General features: G+C 42.3%; 1 protein-coding gene across 1 annotated transcript; it reads right to left on the bottom strand.

The window, feature by feature from the left end:
• Positions 1-371: 371 nt before the first annotated feature.
• LOC132536140 (tubulin alpha-1C chain-like) lies at positions 372-3,776 on the bottom strand. The gene is made up of 3 exons (XM_060183786.1): positions 3,579-3,776; positions 3,307-3,455; positions 372-1,337 (listed from the first exon to the last, which is right to left on the bottom strand). Exons 1-3 carry the CDS (start codon positions 3,697-3,699, stop codon positions 372-374), a joined length of 1,236 nt encoding a protein of 411 aa, XP_060039769.1. The 5' UTR covers positions 3,700-3,776.
• Positions 3,777-20,853: the final 17,077 nt, after the last annotated feature.

Genomic DNA, 20,853 nt, shown 5'->3' with positions numbered 1-20,853 from the left:
AACACACATCAATCACTTGAACTACTGATCTAAATGATCAGGTAGATCTCTATCCACTTCATCTGTTCCCAAAGGGGCTTGAAGTGGGGCAAATGTTTATGATATAAGTGTAACCAAGGGTTAGCTAAGGAACTCACTGAGATAGTGTGGGACTTTGCCATGTGTGTGGCCCAGGTTTGAGTAAAAGATCTACCATATTGAGAGAAAGCATCAAGGCTGTGGTATCATTCTCTGCTTGTTTACCTCAAAATTAAAATAAGCAACCAAACACATTCATATGAAAATATTTTATTGACAGCTTTATGCCACAATAGACTGCTTCACAAATGAGTTCAAGACAGACAGGAATAAAAAATGTCAAGTTAATACTCTTAACCCTCATCATCTCCATCAGCACTATCTGCTCCAATCTCCTCATAATCCTTCTCTAAGGCAGCCATGTCCTCTCGGGCCTCAGAAAACTCTCCCTCCCCCATGCCCTCACCGATATACCAATGGACAAATGCACGCTTTGCAAACATCAGGTCAAACTTGTGGTTCAGCCGGGCCCAGGCTTCAGCAATGGCTGTGGTGTTACTCAGCAAGCACACAGACCTCTGGACCTTGGCCAGGTCTCCACCAGGGACCACAGTGGGAGGCTGGTAATTAATGCCAACTTTGAAGCCAGTGGGGCACCAGTCCACAAACTGGATGCTATGCTTGTTTTTAATGCTGGCAATGGCAGCACTGACATCTTTGGCGACCACGTCACCACGGTACAACAGGCAGCAGGCCATGTATTTACCATGGCGAGGGTCACATTTCACCATCTGGTTGTTTGGCTCAAAGCATGCCTTGGTGATTTCCGGAACTGAAAGTTCTTCATGGTATGCTTTCTCAGCAGATATTACAGGGGCATAGGTGGTTAAAGGGAAGTGGATGCGGGGATAGGGCACCAAGTTGGTCTGGAATTCTGCCAGGTCAACATTCAGGGCTCCATCAAACCTGAGGGAAGCAGTGATGGAGGACGCTACCTGACTAATAAGGCGATTGAGGTTGATGTAGGTTGGTCGTTCAATGTCCAGATTTCGACAACAGATGTCATAGGTGGCTTCATTGTCTACCATGAAGTCACAGTCACAATGCTCCAGGGTGCTGTGAGTGGTGAGGATGGAGTTGTAGGGCTCCACGACAGCTGTGGACACCCGGGGAGATGGGGAGATGGAAAACTGGAGCTTGGACTTCTTGCCATAGTCGACAGAGAGACGCTCCATCAGGAGAGAGGTGAACCCAGAACCAGTTCCCCCACCAAGGCTGTGGAAAACCAGGAATCCCTGAAGACCTTCGCACTTGTCGGCCTGCAAAATAAATTAAGTCTTGAAGGTATCTACAGTGACTTTTCTGAATCTCTGATTACAGTGGCCAAGCTTATAAAAGAAATATGAATAATGCTTGTAAAACAGTCAGGACTTTGAGGAATTTAAGTATTCAGAGAAACTTCACAATCAATTACTTGTTGGGGAAAATTCCACTAAAATGGCTATATTATTTTTTATTAGTGATTTAATATTGATTTACAAAGTTATAGATAATGGGGTATAATTTCACACTGTTACCACCACCAGAGTTCCACACTCTCATTCCTTCCCCTGGAAACTGCATTAGTAATCCCAAGGTCACAGATATGGATTGGCCAATTTCCTTTTTTTTTTTTTGCCTCCAGGATTATCTCTGGGGCTTGGTTCTTTCTCTATGAATCCACAGTTTCTATGTTTTCTGGCTTTTTAAAAATATTTTGATATGAGAGAAGTTGAGAGGGGAAGGGAAGACAGAGGGGAATAAAGATAGATACCTGCCACCTAACTAACCATTTATGAAGTGACCTCGCTGCATGTGAGGAGCTAAAGGCTTAAACCAGGATCTTTCAGTGGGTGCTTGTGCTTTGCAATATGTGCATTTAAACTGGCGCACCACTGCCAGGCCCCCAATTGACTTAATTCTATAACTAGCTGTACTTACACATATTTGCCCATTTTACTGTAGTCTTAACTTTTCTTTCTACATATATTACTATGTCCAAATGCCTTTCTTTTTTCCTCTTCTCTCTCTGGGTCCTGATGGAATTGGAGTTCTGAGCCCTCTGGTCATCTTCCCCTAATATTTCTCCCCCTCTGGGATTATACACCAATGTTCTTTATGGGGTATGGAAGGTGAATGTTCTGGCTTCTGTAATTGCTTCTCTGCTGGACATGGATGGTGGCAGGTCAATCCATACCCCCAGTGAAAAAGGCTATTTAAAAAGTAAACTACCTTCATTTCTGAAATTAAAGGAATCACAAGATCTGTAATGACTGTATAGTTTAGTTTTGAAACAGAATGTAATCTTTGTTGCCCTTGGTGTGACCACAGAGCAAGGGAAACTTATCAGTTGGAGTGTGACCAAGATAGCCTGCAACCACTGCCTCTGTGTAATGGATACTTCAGAAATATTTATCAAACAGAAGGGAAAACACAAAGCAGAATTAGGTGTAATGCACCAAAGTAAAAGACTCAGGTTGGGGGGGGCGAGTGTTTAGGTCCTGGAATGTGATAGTAGAGAAGGGTGGGGGTGGAGGGGGGTGTTAGATTATTATGTGGAAAACAGAAATGTTACCCATGTACAAACTACTATAGTTTACTGTCAACTGCAAACTATTAATCCCTCAATAAAGAAAAAAGATTTGGTAACAAGTTTCTGAGCAGGAATATATCAGAACCATCAAGTTCCAATGGAATCAGGTACTGGCGTCAGGTCAGGTCTAGGTCTGGCTCCAGCAGGTTCCTTTCTGTGTGGTTTTAACAAAGTTAATTATTCAGTTTTATATATTTCACTAAATACTAACTTGAAACAGTGATCAGCACAGTAAGGAGTAGTTATCAGAAAGAAAGTTGATAAAAGTGATTATTACAATTCAAGACCCCCCCCAACACACACACACACCTCACTGGGGTTTTCTACTTATATGGGAAGTGTTGGCTGACAAACTAGTATTCTATGAAAGGTTGCTAAAAAATGGTATCTAACACTCACCTATCAAAAGGTGTTCAGATTTGTGGACATTCTCCACTGACCTCTGTGAGACCCATTTATAAACCATGATGGTTATTGTTCTTAAATGTCATCAAAATAAAACAAACAGAAAAGAGAAGCTGGTCTTGCTGCAAATAGTTGTGCCATAGCCCAAGAGTGTCTAGGCTGAGAGTCTAGATGTTCAGTGAGGGCCATCAGTGTGCGAAGAGTTCTTGTAGTTAGTCCCACGCCACATTGAGCAAGTGATGTTATCTTACCAGTTTCCGAATCTGATCGGAGACAGGGTCTATAACCTCCCTGCCCAAGCTGTAATGTCCACGAGCATAGTTATTAGCAGTGTCTTCCTTGCCCGTGATGAGCTGATCAGGGTGGAATAGCTGGCAGTAGGGGCCACTGCGAATTTCATCTGCAAAGGGAAATCATAGCAGCCTCTCACCACTAGCTCTGTGTAAGAAGACCCAGCCTTAAGGTGTCTGTGGAGTCCCAGGACACACCCCTGGGATCTCACCCAGGTTACAGGCCAACTCACCAATGACTGTGGGTTCCAGGTCTACAAACACTGCCCTTGGTACACGATTGCCAGTGCTAGTTTCACTAAAAAAGGTGCTGAAGGATTCATTTCCATCCCCAGTGGACCTGTCACTGGGCATCTGGCCATCAGGCTGGATGCCGTGTTCCAGGCAGTAGAGCTCCCAGCAGGCATTACCGATCTGGATACCAGCCTGGCCAATGTGGATAGAGATGCACTGACACTGTGGGAGGAAGATGCCCATATATATTATATATATTTATCTATCTGATTGTTTTTTTTTAACCAAAGCACTGCTCAGTTCCGGTTTGTGGTGGTGGGGGGGGGAGAAATTGAATCTGGAACATTGGAGCCTCAGGCATGAGAGTCCCTGCATAACCATTGTGCTATTTACCCCCTCTGCAGGTGAACTATTTATGAATGATTCACTCTCAGGGTTCTGGTTGGTGTACCTGGTTATGTGCAAAAATTAATGTGCAAAGAAACTGGCTCTAGGGAAACATCACAAGTGGTAAAGCAAAGCTGTGTCTCTCTTTCCCTTTCGACCCATCCCATCCTTCTCAATTTTTGTCTATCCTATCAAACAGAAGGGAAAAAATTGTAACCAGCAGGAAAAGTGGATTCATGTAGGTAAGGAGATCAGCAATAACCCTGGTAGGGAAAAAAAAAAGACTTCCAGGGTGGAGCTATGGTGGCCTATTCACAGAAAGTTGTCCCTTCACCAGAAAACAAATGTTGATATTATAACAAAATAACTAAACAAATTTCATCAGAGAACATCTGGGTTTTTTGGTAAAGAAAGGATCATTAATATTTGAAAGTCATTGATTGTGTGGACTCCAGGAGCAGGGGGAAGGGAGAAAAGGACATTAACAGAAACGCAGCATTGAGAGTGGGGATATATAGCATACTGGATATGCAAAGAAACGTGGCTGAGGCTCTGAAGTCCCAGGTTTAATACCCTGTACCACTATAAACCAGTGATGAGCAGTGCTCTGGTATAAATAAATAAATAAATAAATAAATAAATAAATAAATGCAGCATTGCTTAGACATCAGCTACCATATTTGCATTTGCTTTAGATCCACCTGGTGGATATTAAAGGGCCTCCTGGAAACCATTCAGGAACCTAGTGGTTTAAGAGAGTTTAAGTTACTGTTTAGAGATATAGAAGCCACAATCTATTGTGTGAAACCCAGAGGGTCCATCCAGGAGCACTAGGGAAATGATTTTTTTTTCCTTCATGGCAGCCAAGAAGCTTACCAAAGTCTAAGCGAATGGGATCAGACCACCCTGCAAGGAGGAAAGTGACTTTTACTTCAAAGCAGAGTTCCCACTTTTAGGAATCAATCTGGAAATAGTAGGAGGTCTGGAATCCCCCTACCCCTCCCCTGCCCCTGACAGACTGTTTAAGGGACATCAGGTGTCATAATACTGCAGTACTATTTCATCCCCATTGCAACTCAAATATAAGGCAGAACCCAGCACCATTTGCTGGCCACCAACAGAAACCAAACAGATGTGTAAAACTAGGAAAATGCGGGTGCTGCAAAACCAAGAAATTTAATGATACAGTTACAGAAGAGCTATCAGCAGAGGAAGAATTTAGCAACTGCATTGTCAGGAAATTTGAAGAAACAGATTAAGAAGGAAGTGACTTTAAAGTGTCCCTTGATAGTAAAATGGAAAACTTGAAAACAGTTATAGGGGATGAAGGACACTTTGTATACATTCCACTCTCAAGTAACAAGTAAAGGAATTAGACTTACCCACATAGAACAGACAATATCAGAAATAGAAGACAGGGAGTCGGGCGGTAGCACAGCGGGTTAAGCGCAGGTGGTGCAAAGCGCAAGGATGGGCATAAGGATGCGGGTTCGAGCCCCCGCTCCCCACCTGCAGGGGAGTCGCATTATAGGCGGTGAAACAGGTCTTCAGGTGTCTTTCTCTCCCCGTCTTCCCCTCCTCTCTCCATTTCTCTCTGTCCTATCCAACACCGACAACAACAATAAAAAAAAACAAGGAAAACAGAAGGGAATAGATAAATAGTAAAAAAAAAAGAAAAGAAAAAGAAAAAAGAAAAGAAAAGAAATAGACAAACTAGCTATACTCTTTGAATTCAAAGTAGGAGGAGAAAAATAACCTTTAGGAAAAATGAAGCAACTCTTTATTTTTTTTTTACATTTATTATCTATTCCCTTTTTTGTCCTTGTTTTACTGTTGTAGTTATTATTGGTGCCATCATTGTTGGATAGGACAGAGAGAAATGGAGAGAGGAGGGAAAGACAGAGAGGGGGAGAGAAAGATAGACACCTGCAGACCTGCTTCACCACCAGTGAGGTGACTCGTCTGCAGGAGGGGAGCTGGGGGCTTGAACCGGGATCCTTACACCAGTCCTTGTCCTTTGTGCCACATGTGTTTAACATGCTGTGCTACTGCCCGACTCCCATGAAGCAACTCTTCAAGAGGATTAAAGACTATTATGAAATTAATATCAGGATTATGAGTGTCTCAGAAGGAAAGGATAAAAAGGAAGGGAGCAAAGACTACATTCAAGGAAAAGATAACAGAACATTTCCAAATGTGTGATTTGGTCAGAAGGAAGATGTTCAGGAAGGAGACAAAACTCTCAAATTTCTAAACCCAAATAGGATTACATTAAGAAACATCACTGTGAAATTATATAATGTAAAAGAATAAAGTGATTCACACACACACACACACACACACACACACACACACACAGTATAGTCAGATTCACAGAAGATTTTCCTGCAGGAACCATGGAGGCCAGGAGAGAGAAGTGGTATATTCAAGGTTTTAAAACAATAGGGTATGAAGAACACTTTTAATTCCTTCCAGTATCAAATAGCAAGTAAAGTAAGTAGACTCAGCCATGTATAAGAGAGCATCAGAAACAGAAGACAAACTGGCTACACTCTCTAAAAATGTGCCAATCTCACACATTTTATGCTAGAAGACTATCATTCAAATATGCAAGAGCAATCAAAACAGTGCCAGACATACAAAAACAAAGGAGTTTGCCATCGCCAGACTTGCTTTGCAAGAGTTACTGAAAGGAATGTCACAGAGAAATAAAAAAGGAACATTGAACACTCAACAAAGTGATACATAGTAAAACAGATCATAGAGCACAGCCATAAAAATATGAGACATCAAGGACTGGGGTGGTGGTGCACTTGGTTGAGTGCACATGTAAAATGGGCAAGGACCCAAGTTTTAGACACTGGTCCCCACCTTCAAGGGGAAAGCTTTGCAAGTGGTGAATCAGCATTACAGGTGTCTCTCCATCTCTCTCCCTCTCTATCTCCCCATTCCTCTCAATTTCTGGCTATCTCTATCCAATAAGTAAATAAAAGTAATTAAAAATTAAAATATAACCATTTACAAAAGATATGAAACAACTTTAAAATATGAAAGAAGTGGTAATGGATAAATCTTGCTAGTGAAAAGAACAATGAGAAAAGAACAGTTTTTCAAAAGATTCTTTTAGGCTGAGAAGACAGCATAATGGTTATGCAAGAAACTTTCATGCTTTTTAAAAGTTTTTTTAAATGTATTTTTTATATTTATTTTTTTTTATTTATTCCCTTTTGTTGCCCTTGTTTTATTGTTGTAGTTATTATTGTTGTCATTGTTGTTGGATAGGAAAGAGAGAAATGGAGAGTGGAGGGGGAAGACAGAGAGAGGGAGAGAAAGACACCTGCAGACCTGTTTCACCACTTGTGAAGCAACACCCCTGCAGGTGGGGAGCCAGGGCTTGAACCGGGATCCTTATGCGCGTCCTTGTGCTTAGCGCCACCTGCACTTAACCCGCTGCGCTACAGCCCGACTCCCTCATGCTTTTTTTAAAGAAAGGATTAATTAACAAAAAGGAAAAAAAAAAAAAGAACATTAGTGGAAAACTAGTGAAATCCATAAAAAGCTTGGAGATTAGTTCATAGTTATGTATCATTGTCAATATTCCAATTTTGACAAATGTACCTGGCTAAGTCATATGTTAACACTTGGGGACACTGCATGAAGGATAGTAGTGGTTCTTTTGCAGCTTTTCTGTAATTCTTAAATCACTTCCAAATAAAATGTTTATTAAAAATAAAACCTCAAAAAAAAGAAACTTTCATGCCTGTAGCTCTAAAGTCCCAAATACAATTTCCAGCATTACTATAAGCCAGAGTTGAGCAGGACTCTGGTCTCTACTGTCTCTTTATATATTTCTCTCATAATAATTTTGTTTATTTTTTGAAGACTGTTAGGATTTCAGGTCCTGGTGCAAGATGGTGAAGGTGCACCTAGGTGGGGGGGGGCAGGTTAGAGTGTTTTGCAGAGAACTGAGAAATTTTACACATGTACCAAAAACTGTATTTACTGTTCATGAGTTAGGTGGTAGAACAGCAGGTTTAGGGTACATGGCACAAAGCATAAGGACTGGCCTAAGCATTCCAGTTCGAGCCCCCAGATCCCCACCTGCAGGGGAGTTGCTTCATAGGCAGTGAAGCAGGTCTGCAGGTATCTATCTTTCTCTCCCTGTCTTCCCTTCCTCTCTCCATTTCTCTCTGTTCTATCTAACAATGATGACATCAATAACAATCATAACCACAACAATAAAAATCAAGGGCAACAGAAGGGAAAATAAATAAATGAAAACCTCTTAGATGTATTTACATTAAACCTATGTAATACTTTCATGTATAATGCATTCACACACATACAGTTCTCTATGTATTTTTAAATGAAGTAATTATCTCTAGTATGTTTGAGTCTCTCCTACAACTCTGTTTTGTTTTTTAATCCCTTCTATATGTAATACTTTGAGGTTATTTAATTTGATATATGTGTTCAATGATTCTTATTACTGTTTACATCTATAGCCAAATTACCTACATTTCTAAACCAGATGGCTTAGCTTATATGTTCAATATAAAGAACTGAAATACATGGACTTGTATAGGTTTAAAAAGTCAGATTTTGGCAAAATTATAGTGGTTATCTTTGAAGGGAGGTGGAGAGTGGTGAGAGTACTGAATGTGGTGGTTGGTGTGGTATGGAACTACACGCTTTTGTAATCTTATGATATTTTAAACCATTTAATGAACCATTTAATGACTTATAAAAATTAAAAAAACAAATTAACCAAAAAGAAAAGAAATGACTCATACCTGACTAAATAACCAGCTTTTTGTATAATTATCTTTCTGGAAGCCTCTCCTGCTCAAGGACTATTTCCCAAACATGTTTTGTGAAAGACAGTTCAGAGACATGCTTTGGGAATCCAGAGATATTAATGAACTGCTAGGTTAAGACTAGAGACTGCACCCTAGTTTTGTAGCTGCAATTGATATTCAGAGTAAGGACTATACCATTTTACAAGGACAGAGTAGTAGCTCTTGCACCATTTCCCTCAGCATCTGGGAAAAAGCCTGGTGAGAACGCCAATGCATGCAAAATTCCTCCCTCCAGCTTTCATTCATTCTGATAACTTTGTACCTTTTGAGTTCACCTGGTCTTTCCTTAGTCCTATTCTTGTAGAAGAACTTTTCTTTCTCTATTTAAAACTAGCTTGAATCAGCAAACTACAGTCAAATGATTCATTTAGAAAATGCCAGATAAGCAGAAGTTAGGTACATTCTAAATATTGGAAGCATATAACCTTGTGGAACACATCTTTTTAAACAGCATTTTCCTTTTACTACCAACACTCCTGAGGGAAGAGGAGTGTGTCACAAAGACTTTGCTGTTTCCTAGTAAAATATATATTTATCAGAGTGAAGAAATTGTACAGTTTTTTAGAGTTTAATAATACCAGGAAACTGCTTTCCTTTTCTTGCTAAGCAAAGCCACCCATTAGTTACCAAAATCATTCCCAGTTAACAAAGAGAATGAACAGAAAACTTATATGTAAACACATGAAAAAAGGGGGGGAAAGGGTGCCGATTATAATTCATTATAAGCCATAAAAGATAATTTTAGACATCCAAATTATCACCAGCAAATATCCCATTGCATTTCTCCTTGAGCCAGAGGATTTCAAGCTTTCAAAAGTTGTGAAAAGGAAAGTAAAGAACTTTCCACACTAGCTAAGCTTTCTTTTCTTTTTAAAAAATATTTATCCCCTTTTGTTGCCCTTGTTTTATTGTTGTAGTTATTATTGTCGTTCTTGATGTAATTGTTGTTGGATAGGACAGAGAAATGGAGATAGGAGTGGAAGACAGAGAGGAAGAGCGAAAGATAGACACCTGCAGACCTGCTTTACCTCTTTTTTATTTTTTTATTTATTTTTATTTTTTATATTTATTTTATTTATTTATTCCCTTTTGTTGCCCTTGTTGTTTTATTGTTGTAGTTATTATTGTTGTTGTCATTGTTGGATAGGACAGAGAGAAATGGAGAGAGGAGGGGAAGACAGAGAGGAGGAGAGAAAGATAAACACCTGCAGACCTGCTTCACCGCCTGTGAAGTGACTCCCCTGCAGGTGGGGAGCTGGGGTTCGGGATCCTTATGCAGGTCCTTGTGCTTTGTGCCACCTGCGCTTAACCCGCTGCGCTACAGCCCGACTCCCCTGCTTTACCTCTTGTGAAGCAACTCCCCTGCAGGTGGGGGGGCAGAAGAGTCAAACCAGGATCCTTATGCCGGTCCTTGTGTTTTGTAGCCACTTGCCCTTAACCCTCAGCACTACCTCCCAACTCCCTCTAGCTAAGCTTTCTAAGGGGCCATTACCATAACCTGAGGTAATGTCTTCAGTTATCACCACCTTTGAGTTTTGATCCTTCTTTCCACATCCACTTCCATAAAACAGACATGGTACTCTAACCAAGTCAGCAAACTCACTGTCACTGGTGTGCTCTTCCTTTCTCATTCAGACTGTATTTGTGTGTGTGTGTGTGTGTGTGTGTGTAGTGGGGGGTTATTCTAGTGAACCCATGCATAGCAATAGCCCACTACTATATCATGCTCAATTTTAACTAGACTATTTCACAGCTCCAGAAAACTGGAGACAATTGGATATCTGTTTATGGCTGTCCCCAAGGCCAGGGTTATAAAATACCTGAAAGGGGTAGTCAGGCGATAATGCAGTGGGTTAAATGCATGTGGCACAAAGTGCAAAGACCAGTGTTAAGGATCCCCACCTGAAGGGGAGTCACTTCACAAGAGCTGAAGCAGGTCTGCAGGTGTCTGTCTTTCCCCCTCTCAGTCTTTCCCTCCTTTCTCCATGTCTCTGTCTTATCCATCAATAGCAACCACAATAAAACAGGTGCAACAAAAGGAAATAAATAAATACTAAAAACAAACAAACAAACAAAAAACACATGAATAGATCCTGTAATAGAGACTAAGGGCTTCTTTGACTGAAGAAGAGCTTTCTGTGGTTCCCAACTTTCTTTTATCCTGCTGCAGTATAATCTGCATCTTACAAAGCCATGTGGCTACAGCTCTGCTCTCCTGTGCTCCCCCCCCCCTGGAATTTAGGCAGGTAAGTGGCACAAGGTGGAGTCAGTATAGATCTAATTTAAAACCAGCAGTTGTCTGTTGTTAAAATTTTCGGACGGCTCCAGCTGGCCGGGCTAGCTTCACGGTGGTGAACAGAGACGCGGAGACAACGGCTGGGCAGGGAAGCTGTATTTCTTTATTCAGGAACAACGATTCATAAACTAAGACAAACTAATCACCAAACAGAACTCTGCTGTCTCTTTGCGGCGGCGCAAGCACTCTTTCTTTTACTCTGGAACTCAGGAACCCTCTCCCTTACTCTCGAACTCAGAAACTCTCGCACTCTCGCACTCTCGAACTCCGGAACTCAGGAACTCTGTCACTGGGGAACTCAGGAACCCTCTCCCAGGGTCCCTTGGGGCGGGGCCAAGCAGGCCCGCGAAATTAACAGGACTCATCCAATTCTCTTGGAGGGGGAGGGCTAGAACAAGCCAATGTAAAGCATACGACAATTCCCCCTTTTCTTTTTAACTAAATGACTATAGTATCAAGGGTGTGGGGTGAACAGAAACATATATAACCAAAACCAGCATGTTGCCAAGGGAAGGCCTGAGGGGGCCATATCTGAAAAAAAAAACATTTCTTGCCTCTGGGGGGCTACTTGCCTCGACGGGCATTTGCATGGGGGCGGGGAATGGCCTAGGGTCCCAAAGGCAGCTGGCTGCAACTTACTTACTATGAAACAAAACTTGTTATTAGCATATCTACTGCACGATCTAACATTTCTAATAGAGAAGGAATTTGAGACTTTTACATATCAACAACGTCTTTTAACCTTTTGTTACACCCATTCAAGATGGAGACACACCCTAGGTGTGGGCCGGAGAGGAAACCTCAGGCATGAGAATAATTAGCATAGCCATTGTGCGATCTACCATTTCTAATAGAGAAGGTAGTGTTTTACATATCAACAAGTCTATTTAACCTTTTGTTTAGACCAACTTAGTTGAAATATATTGATTGTTAACTAATTTTTACCTCAGACTTTAAATGTAAGTTAATTTTTATCTTTATGAGAATTACGTTGAAAACCTTTTTCATTTATCTTTGACTAGTAAGAATTTAGCCTTAAAGCTACTGTTTACCAAACTTTAAACATACACATAAACATAGTCATTAATACACGAGGAGAGAAACCTTTGTTACGAAGACATGTCATTTTAAACACGAATTTAAATCTATATTGTCTTAGTTGTTGGGGGGGGGTTCACCATCCGGAGGTGGCTTCCCGCGCAGCTCCACTTCTAGGAATTGCAGGTTGCGATCTCTGCACAAATCTCTGCGTACTCCAGCTTGTCTGTCTTCAGACCGGACCGGCGGCTGGAGATCTCGTGTGCCCAGTTTCGGCAGGGAGCCCGGGGGTCCGGGAGGCCCGGGATGGTTCCAGAATTCATAGAAAGAGGGCAGGCAGGCCAGCTTTGTAGAAGGCGTGAGCCTAGGTGCCCAGGGGTGGCGGCCATGATAGGCCGCCGCGGCCCTGCCCCATGGCCCTGCCATGTCTGCTGCCCTGCTCGCAGTGGCCGAGCAGCGTGGAGGGATCACGCGTCCAGTGCCCTGCGCCACGCGGTGGAGAGCCGGCTCCTGTGGGCTGGCCTCAGGCTCTTGCATGTTGGCCTCGGGCTCCAGCATGTTGGCCTCAGGCTCCAGCATGTTGGCATCGGGCTCCAGCATGTTGGCATCGGGCTCTAGCGTGCTGGCATCGGGCTCTTGCATGGTGGCGTAGGCCTCCTGCGGGCTGCGGGGCTGCGGGGCTGCGGGCGCGGTGCGCGGGGTTGTCTGGGCGCAGCCGGCTGGCTGGCTGTTTGACCAGGTGGAAACGGCAGCTCCGCGCCTCGCCTCCCGCCCGCTGGCTCTTCCCGCTGGCTGTTCTGAGTTCGCTCGAGCGAGTGGAAACCACAGAGTGGTCCAGAGATAAATGTTCCAGAAACAGCAAAACAGTCTCGTGAAGAAAGAGCAGAGGCCTTTGGAGATCTCTTCACAAGCAGCAGAGAAGGCCATCGTGCATAGGTAGCCAAATTGTCTTTACTTATCTGAGAGATGCGCAGGTCAGGTCCACGTGGGCGCCATTTGTTGTTAAAATTTTCGGACGGCTCCAGCTGGCCGGGCTAGCTTCACGGTGGTGAACAGAGACGCGGAGACAACGGCTGGGCAGGGAAGCTGTATTTCTTTATTCAGGAACAACGATTCATAAACTAAGACAAACTAATCACCAAACAGAACTCTGCTGTCTCTTTGCGGCGGCGCAAGCACTCTTTCTTTTACTCTGGAACTCAGGAACCCTCTCCCTTACTCTCGAACTCAGAAACTCTCGCACTCTCGCACTCTCGAACTCCGGAACTCAGGAACTCTGTCACTGGGGAACTCAGGAACCCTCTCCCAGGGTCCCTTGGGGCGGGGCCAAGCAGGCCCGCGAAATTAACAGGACTCATCCAATTCTCTTGGAGGGGGAGGGCTAGAACAAGCCAATGTAAAGCATACGACAGTTGTCTCATCAAAAACAAATGAAGGGGGTCGGGAAGTAGCACACGTGTCACACAGCATGAGGGCCGGCATAAGGATCCTGGTTCAAGGCCCAGGCTCCCCACCTGTAGGGGAGTCCCTTCACAGGGAGTGAAGCAGGTCTGCAGGTGTCTTTCTCTCCCCTTCTGTCTTCCCATCAAATCCCCTTTTTTCTCTGTCCTATCCAATAACAAACAGGATTAACAATTAACAATAATAACCACAATGAGGCTACAACAACAAAGGCAACAGAAAGGGGGGAAAATGGCCTCTAGGAGCTGTGGATTCATGGTACAGGTATTGAGTGATCCCCAGCAATAACCCTGGAGGCAAAAAACAAATTTAAAAAAAAGAAACAGTTTTAATTTAACCAGGAGGCCTCATTAGGTCTGTTGTTTTTGCTCTCCTGCCCTTTTAAAGGTCTTAGGACTCCCTAACTTGCTCCATCTAGTATCTTTTGGTGAAAAGCACTCAAGTACTTTATTACAGTCAGAAATATTTTTGTAACTGTGTGCTAGTCTCTGAAGGAGCAACAGATCAACTAATCACTGTTAATTGTTCTTCACTAGATATTTGTAAGCCCACTATTAAATCACCCATTAAAAAAGAATAGATACTATTGTAATATTTGACACACAATTGTTTTAAAACATGGCTTATTTTTGGATACAAACTCAAAGACAGTTGTTTCCAATACCTATGGGAAGCATACTCAAGTTGTATATAATTTCATGCTTTTTTAAAACCCAAGAGGTTGTCAGTCCTGGTCTACTCTGGTTTTATAGGAAACCATCTTTTTTTTTTAATTCTTACACATTTTATTGTGTCTAGTGATGTTAGAAAAATGCTTAGAATGACACAATAGGAAGCTGACTATATTCTTTCATGCATCATAATGTCTCCTGAAGGATCTCACTAGACCAGAGATACTCAACCCTTAGCTTGCATTAGAACCACCCAGAACATTCTTAAAAACAGACTGCTGACAGAGAGCGGAACTTTTGCTTATCTGATATCTTCAGAGTTGGTGAGGATTCTTCCCATCTTAGAAACATCTTCCAATTTCACCCAGATATAATATTCTAAGAGTAGAACAACACCTTCTTTTTGGATTCATTAAATCACACTATTTCTCACATACAGGAGATAGTTAATAAATAATTATTTTAAAAATTCTGGGATTAGCAGAGTTGCATATTTGGCTAATAGGGCTCTATGGGGCCTCAGTTAACAGTAAAGTCAGCTACCAAAGAGAAGAGTCTAATTCCATCTGTTAGCTTTGTCATTTTTTTGTTTTCTTTTTCTTTTTTTAATTTATTTTTTATTTAAGAAAGGATAAATTAACAAAACCACAGCTTTGCTATTTTTATGCAGTTGGGAGATTCTACTTTTGAATTTGAAAATAAACATTATTTTTCTTCAACAAACTGTTATTCAGGTGTATGTATGCATCAAATCCTAATTCCTTTCCTTTATGTGCAAGTAGCCAAAATAGGATAAGATCTAACAAATTGTTAAATCTAGGAGAAATTATATATTGAACTTTCCTTTAAATTCAATTAACTTGTATTTACATTGACTTTAATGCCTGTGAATATATGTGACTGGGAAGTTGTTCAGTGGTAAAGCTCATCCCTTACAAATGTGGCAGGTCTAGGTTTCTATCCCTGAAGAACATAAAAAAGAAAACCAGATCATAAATGAATGCTACTATGGTCTCTCTCATAGAAATGTACAAAGACATCCCAACTTCAACAAGGCAGCTAAAACTAGACAAAAGTTGTTCCTTATAATGGAGGTGTCTTTTTTTTTTCTTTTTAATTTCCCTAGCAGCTAAGGCAAAACTGGCTCATGTCTACCAAAACTGCTTCTTTCTTTCTGACACCCAACAGATTTACACTTCCTTCCCTTCCTTGTAGGTGTGGCTGTGTTCATAAAATTCTTGCCAAGAAATGTGGCTATGAAGGGTGTAAACTACAGCCACCTGGAGTGAGCCACACACACACACAAAAAAATTCCCACAGCATTCCTTGCTCAGAGCAGGACAGACAAGAAGATAGAAGGAACCTGTTGTTTGAATGACCCTATGGAACAGAATAATCCACACCCTCCACTATCTTTACTTCGGCAAGAAATAGACCTCTATTGAACTAACCTATTAAGATGGAGAGATTTTTTTTTCTGTTGGAATTGCTTTTAGCTCTCCAACCAACATCCTAAATTAGTATTCTGTAGCTGATTCCTGTCATCATATCATTAAGGAGCACATTTTGATAAAAGTATCACCTGCAACAATTTAGAAGTCAAACAACATAGGAATTCGTTTGCTAAAGTTATCCCTTATAAAGAGGAATTGGATTGTGATAGTTAATGACTGCCTTCGCATAAGGATAATGAGAATGCAACTAGTATTGAGTAATTCTATTTTTCTTTTCCTTTATGATTTATTTATTGGTCAGAGAAAGAGAAGATCAGAGCTTCACTACAGCAAATTTAGTGCTAAGGATTGAAGTTAGTAACTCCTGCTTCAGGTTCCAAGATCTATTTTTGTACCTCCTTCTTGGGAATGAGAATTTCTAAGTAGAGACAAAAGGAAAATAAATAAAGGGATTTTGCAATTTGTAAAAACTGATAGCCATCTGAACTTAGCAATAGAAAGACAGCTGGTTTAGAAAAGTCAATTAAACAAAATGACTTGGGTTCACATGGTAGAAAGACTGGTAAAGCATACAAGTTACTAGGTTCAAGGACCCTCCTTCAACTTCCAAATCTCCATCTGCATGTGGGAATTTTCAGGAATTTTCAGTGGGATAGGTTGCAAGACTCTCTCTCTCCTTATTTATCTTTGTCACTATTATAATTAAAAATAAAGTAAAATAAAATAAAATACCATGCAGTGGCTCAGTCAGTAAAGTGCACATGTTACATAGTTCAAGGACCAGGGTCCCTGCCTTCAACGGGAAAGCTTTAGAAGCAGTCCTATAGGTGTCTCTCTATCTCTCTCTATCTTCCTATTTCACATCCTGTTTCTCTGTCTCTAATATATATATTTAAATAATCTTGATATATAAGGTTTTTTTAAATGACTAATGAAAATGATGACTTTCTCATATAGACATCTAGCCCAAGCAATAATTCTGGTAGTAAAAATGACAAAAACAATATTTTTTGTAGTTACTGTTGTTATTGATGTCATTGTTGTTGGATAGGACAGAGAGAAATGGAGAGAGAAGGGGAAGACAGAGAGGGAAAGAAAGACAGGCACCTGCAGACCTGCTTCACTGCCTGTGAAGCGACTCCCCCACAGGTGGGGAGCTGGACCAGGATTCATCCTTTCATGCACTTGTCTTTTTTAAAACCTGGCTTAAATAGAAGGCTTCAGACCCAGACAAGTCACTGAAAGTTTAAATGAAGATTAGACAAGGCAACAGTTAATACCCTTCATAGGAGGAGTCCACTTGATGCAACTGAAGTTCTCCCCAAGCTCTAGATACAGGTGACTCAGCAGAGAGAGCCACCACCACCCCCTGCCACAGAACTCACAGGGATGCTGGCTAGAGCATGCCAGAAGTATTAGCATCTCCTGTGGAAGCATAGGAGGTGTTCCAAGAGTCCCTCAGGACAGTGGGAAAGTAAGTCACTATGGCAGGAGGGGGAGGATCCTTAGTTTCTGTAAGTAAGTCCTTAGTGGCAGTAAGCCATGGGAGGGGTCCTTCTTGCTGGGATCTCCTGAGGCCCAGGAGGAGGCACTCAGGTGAACTTGTCTTGCCAGACCAGACAAGATGACAGCCTTGATGCAGCTCAAAGTGCAGCTGAAGTCCTGCCACCCCAGGGGCCCTGGAGCCAACCCCTGCCCCAGCCCCTTCATATTTACCATGACTAGGACTTTATAGGTCTCAGTAGCTCTGGAGAAGGCAGGTGATGTTCTCCCACAGACAAGCTGCACGGAATCTAGGAATAGATGCAACAGAGTAGCCCTGCCCCTCACTGGCCTTATATAGTCTTCCTCATCTACCATAAGTGCAGAGAGCTGGAGCCAAACTCTTTAAAGAGGCCAGGAGAATTAGGAAGAGGAGACACGTGGGCCTGAGGATGGGCAGGATGAAAGAGAAGAGCCTAGAGGAGCATCTTCACTGACTTCAGTGAGTGGGGGCTGTGGTGGCAGGTAGGCAAAGTCTGGGGAGCTCAGGTGCCAGGTAAGGGCAGCTGCAACCACAGTCATCTCCCCTGCTGCTCCCCTCAAGGCTACTCCTGTCATGGTGACTGGGACCTGTGTGGCTGATAGCCACCCCTGCCACAGAACTTCCTAGAAGGCATGGCCTAGAGTTCCTGCCCAGCACTTTTGGCATTCACAGCCTACCTGCTGGGCCACAGGTGACTTCTCACCTCAAGGCTCTTAAATACCATCATATGGCCCTAAGAACATTCATCTGTTTGATTGGTTTTCTCCTTTTTTTCTCCCTTCTTTTTTCTCCTCTCCCCTTCTCTCCCTTGTACACCCCTCCCCTCCTCTCCTGTCCTATCCTCTCTTTTCTTTTTCTCTAAGGTTATCACTGGGACTCTGCTTGCACTGTGATCCACTGCTCCTGCTGTGGCCATTTTTTCATTTTTTTATACAACAGAGAGAAATTAGAAGGGAGAGGAATATAGAGGGGAAAATGAAAAGACACCTGCAGACCTGCTTCACTGCTTGTGAAGCAAGCCCCCCACACAGGAGGGGATATGGGGGCTCCAACCAGGATCCTTGTGTGAATCCTTGCACTTAGTACTGTATGAGCTTAACATGGTATGCCACCACCCTGCCCCCTTGATTGTTTTTCTTTATTCACTTTCATACGTTTATCTTTATCTTATTATATATAATTAATTTTTAAAATATTTATTTTCCTTTTTGTTGCCCTTGTTTTTATTGTTGCAGTTATTGTTGTTCTTGATGTCATTGTTGGATAGGACAGAGAAATGGAGAGAGGAGGGGAAGACTTAGAGGGGGAGAGTAAGACAGACACCTGCAGACCTGCTTCACCTCTTGTGAAGCAATTCCCCTGCAGGTGGGGGGCCAGTAGGCTCAAACCAGGATCTTGATGTCAGTTCTTGCATCCACTTGTGCTTAACCTGCAGCACTATTTCCCGACTCCCTCTAGCTAAGCTTTCTAAGGGCCTGTTTCCATAACCTGAGATAAGTCTCTAGTTATCACAGCCTTTGACTTTTGATCCTTCTTTCCACATCCACTCCCATAAAACAGTCATGTTACTCTGACCAAGTCGGCAAACTCACTGTCACTGGTGTGCTCTTCCTTTCCCATTCAGACTGTATTTGTGTGTGTGTGTGTGTGTGTGTGTGTGTGGTGGGGGGGCTGTTCTAGTGAACCCATGAGTAGGAATATACCACTACAATATCATGCTCAATTTTAACTAGACTAACTATTTCACAGCTCCAGGAAACTGGAGACAATTGGAGATCTGTTTATGGCAGTCCCCAACCAAGGCCAGGGTTATAAAATACCTGAAAAGGGTAGTCAAAAGGTGATAGTGCAATGGGTTAAATGCACATGGCATGAAGTGCAAGGACCAGTGTAAGGTTGGAGCTGCTGGCTCCCCACCTGCAGGGGAGTCACTTCACAAGAGCTGAAGCAGGTCTGCAGGTGTCTGTCTTTCTCTCCCCCTCAGTCTCGCCTGCTTTCCTTGTTTCTCTCTGTCTTATCCATCAATAGCAACCACAATAAAACAAGTGCAACAAAAGGAAATAAATAAATAGTAAAAAAAAAAAAACACCTGAATATATCCTGTCATTGCGACTAAGGGCTTCTTTGATTGAAGAAGAGCTTTCTGTGGTTCCCAACTTTCTTTTATCTGCTGCAGTCTAAACTGCCTCCTGCAAAGCCATGTGGCTACAGCTCTGCTCTCCTGTGCCCCCCCTCCAGACTTTAGGCAGGTAAGTGTCATAAGGTAGAGTCAGTATAGATCTGATTTAAAAGCAGCAGCTTTCTCATCAAAAGCAAATGAAGGGGGTCAGGCGGTAGCACAGTGGTTAAGTGCATGTGGCGCACAGCATAAGGGCCAGCATAAGGATCTGGTTCAAGCCCCAGGCACCCCACATGTAGGAAAGTTGCTTCACAGGCAGAGAAGCATGTCTGCAGGTATCTATCTTTTTCTCCCCTTCTGTCTTCCCCTCCTCTCCCCATTTTTCTCTGTCCTATCCAATAACTAATTGCATCAACAATAACAATAACCACAATGAGGCTACAACAAGGGAAAAAATGGCCTCCAGGAGTGGTGGATTCATGGTACAGGCACTGAGTGAGCCCCAGAAATATCCCTGGAGAAAAAAAAATAATTAAAAAAAGAAAGTTTTAATTTAACCAGTAGGCCTCATTAGGTCTGCTGTTTCTGCTCTTCTGCCCTTTTAAAGGTTTCAGTACTCCCTAACTTGCTCCATCTAGTATCTTTTGGTGAAAAGCACTCAAGTACGTTATTACAGTGAGAAATATTTTTGTAACTGTGTGCTCGTCTCTGAAGGAGCAACAGATCAGCTAATCACTGTTAATTGTTCTTCACTAGATATTTGTAAGCCCACTATTAAATCACCCATTAAAAATAATAATAGATACTGTTGTAATATTTGACAAACAATTGTTTTAAAGCATGGCTTATTTAAGGAGACACACTCAAAGATAGTTGTTTCCAATACCTCTGCTAAGTTATATCAAAAATACTCAAGTTGTATATAATTTCATGCTTCTTTAAAACCCAAGAGGTTGTCAGTCCTGGTCTACTCTGCGGTTTTATAGGAATCCACCCTTTCACGCAATTGTCTTTTTAAAACCTGGCGTAAATAGAATGCTTCATATACAGACAAGTCACAGAAAGTTGAAATGAAGACTAGACAAGACAACAGTTAATACCCTTCATAGGAGGAGTCCACTTGATGCAACCAAAGTTGTCCCCAAGCTCTAGATACAAGTGACTCAGTGGAGAGGGCCACCACCACCCCCTGCCACAGAACTCACAGGGGTGCTGGCCTGAGCATGCCAGAAGTATTAGCATCTCCTGTGGAAGCATAGGAGGTGTTCCAAGAGTCCCTCAGGACAGTGGGAAAGTAAGTCACTATGGCAGAAGGGAGGGGGAGGATCTTTAGTTTCTGTAAGTAAGTCCTTAGTGGCAGTAAGCCATGGGAGGGGTCCTTCTTGCTGGGATCTCCTAAGGCCCAGGAGGAGGCACCCAGGTGAACTTGTCTTGCCAGACCAGACAAGGTGACAGTCTTGATGC

The sequence above is a fragment of the Erinaceus europaeus genome (genome assembly GCF_950295315.1).
Source record: "Erinaceus europaeus chromosome 6 unlocalized genomic scaffold, mEriEur2.1 SUPER_6_unloc_16, whole genome shotgun sequence".
Lineage (NCBI taxonomy): Eukaryota > Metazoa > Chordata > Mammalia > Eulipotyphla > Erinaceidae > Erinaceus > Erinaceus europaeus.
This window is presented reverse-complemented; position numbering and strand designations above follow the sequence as displayed.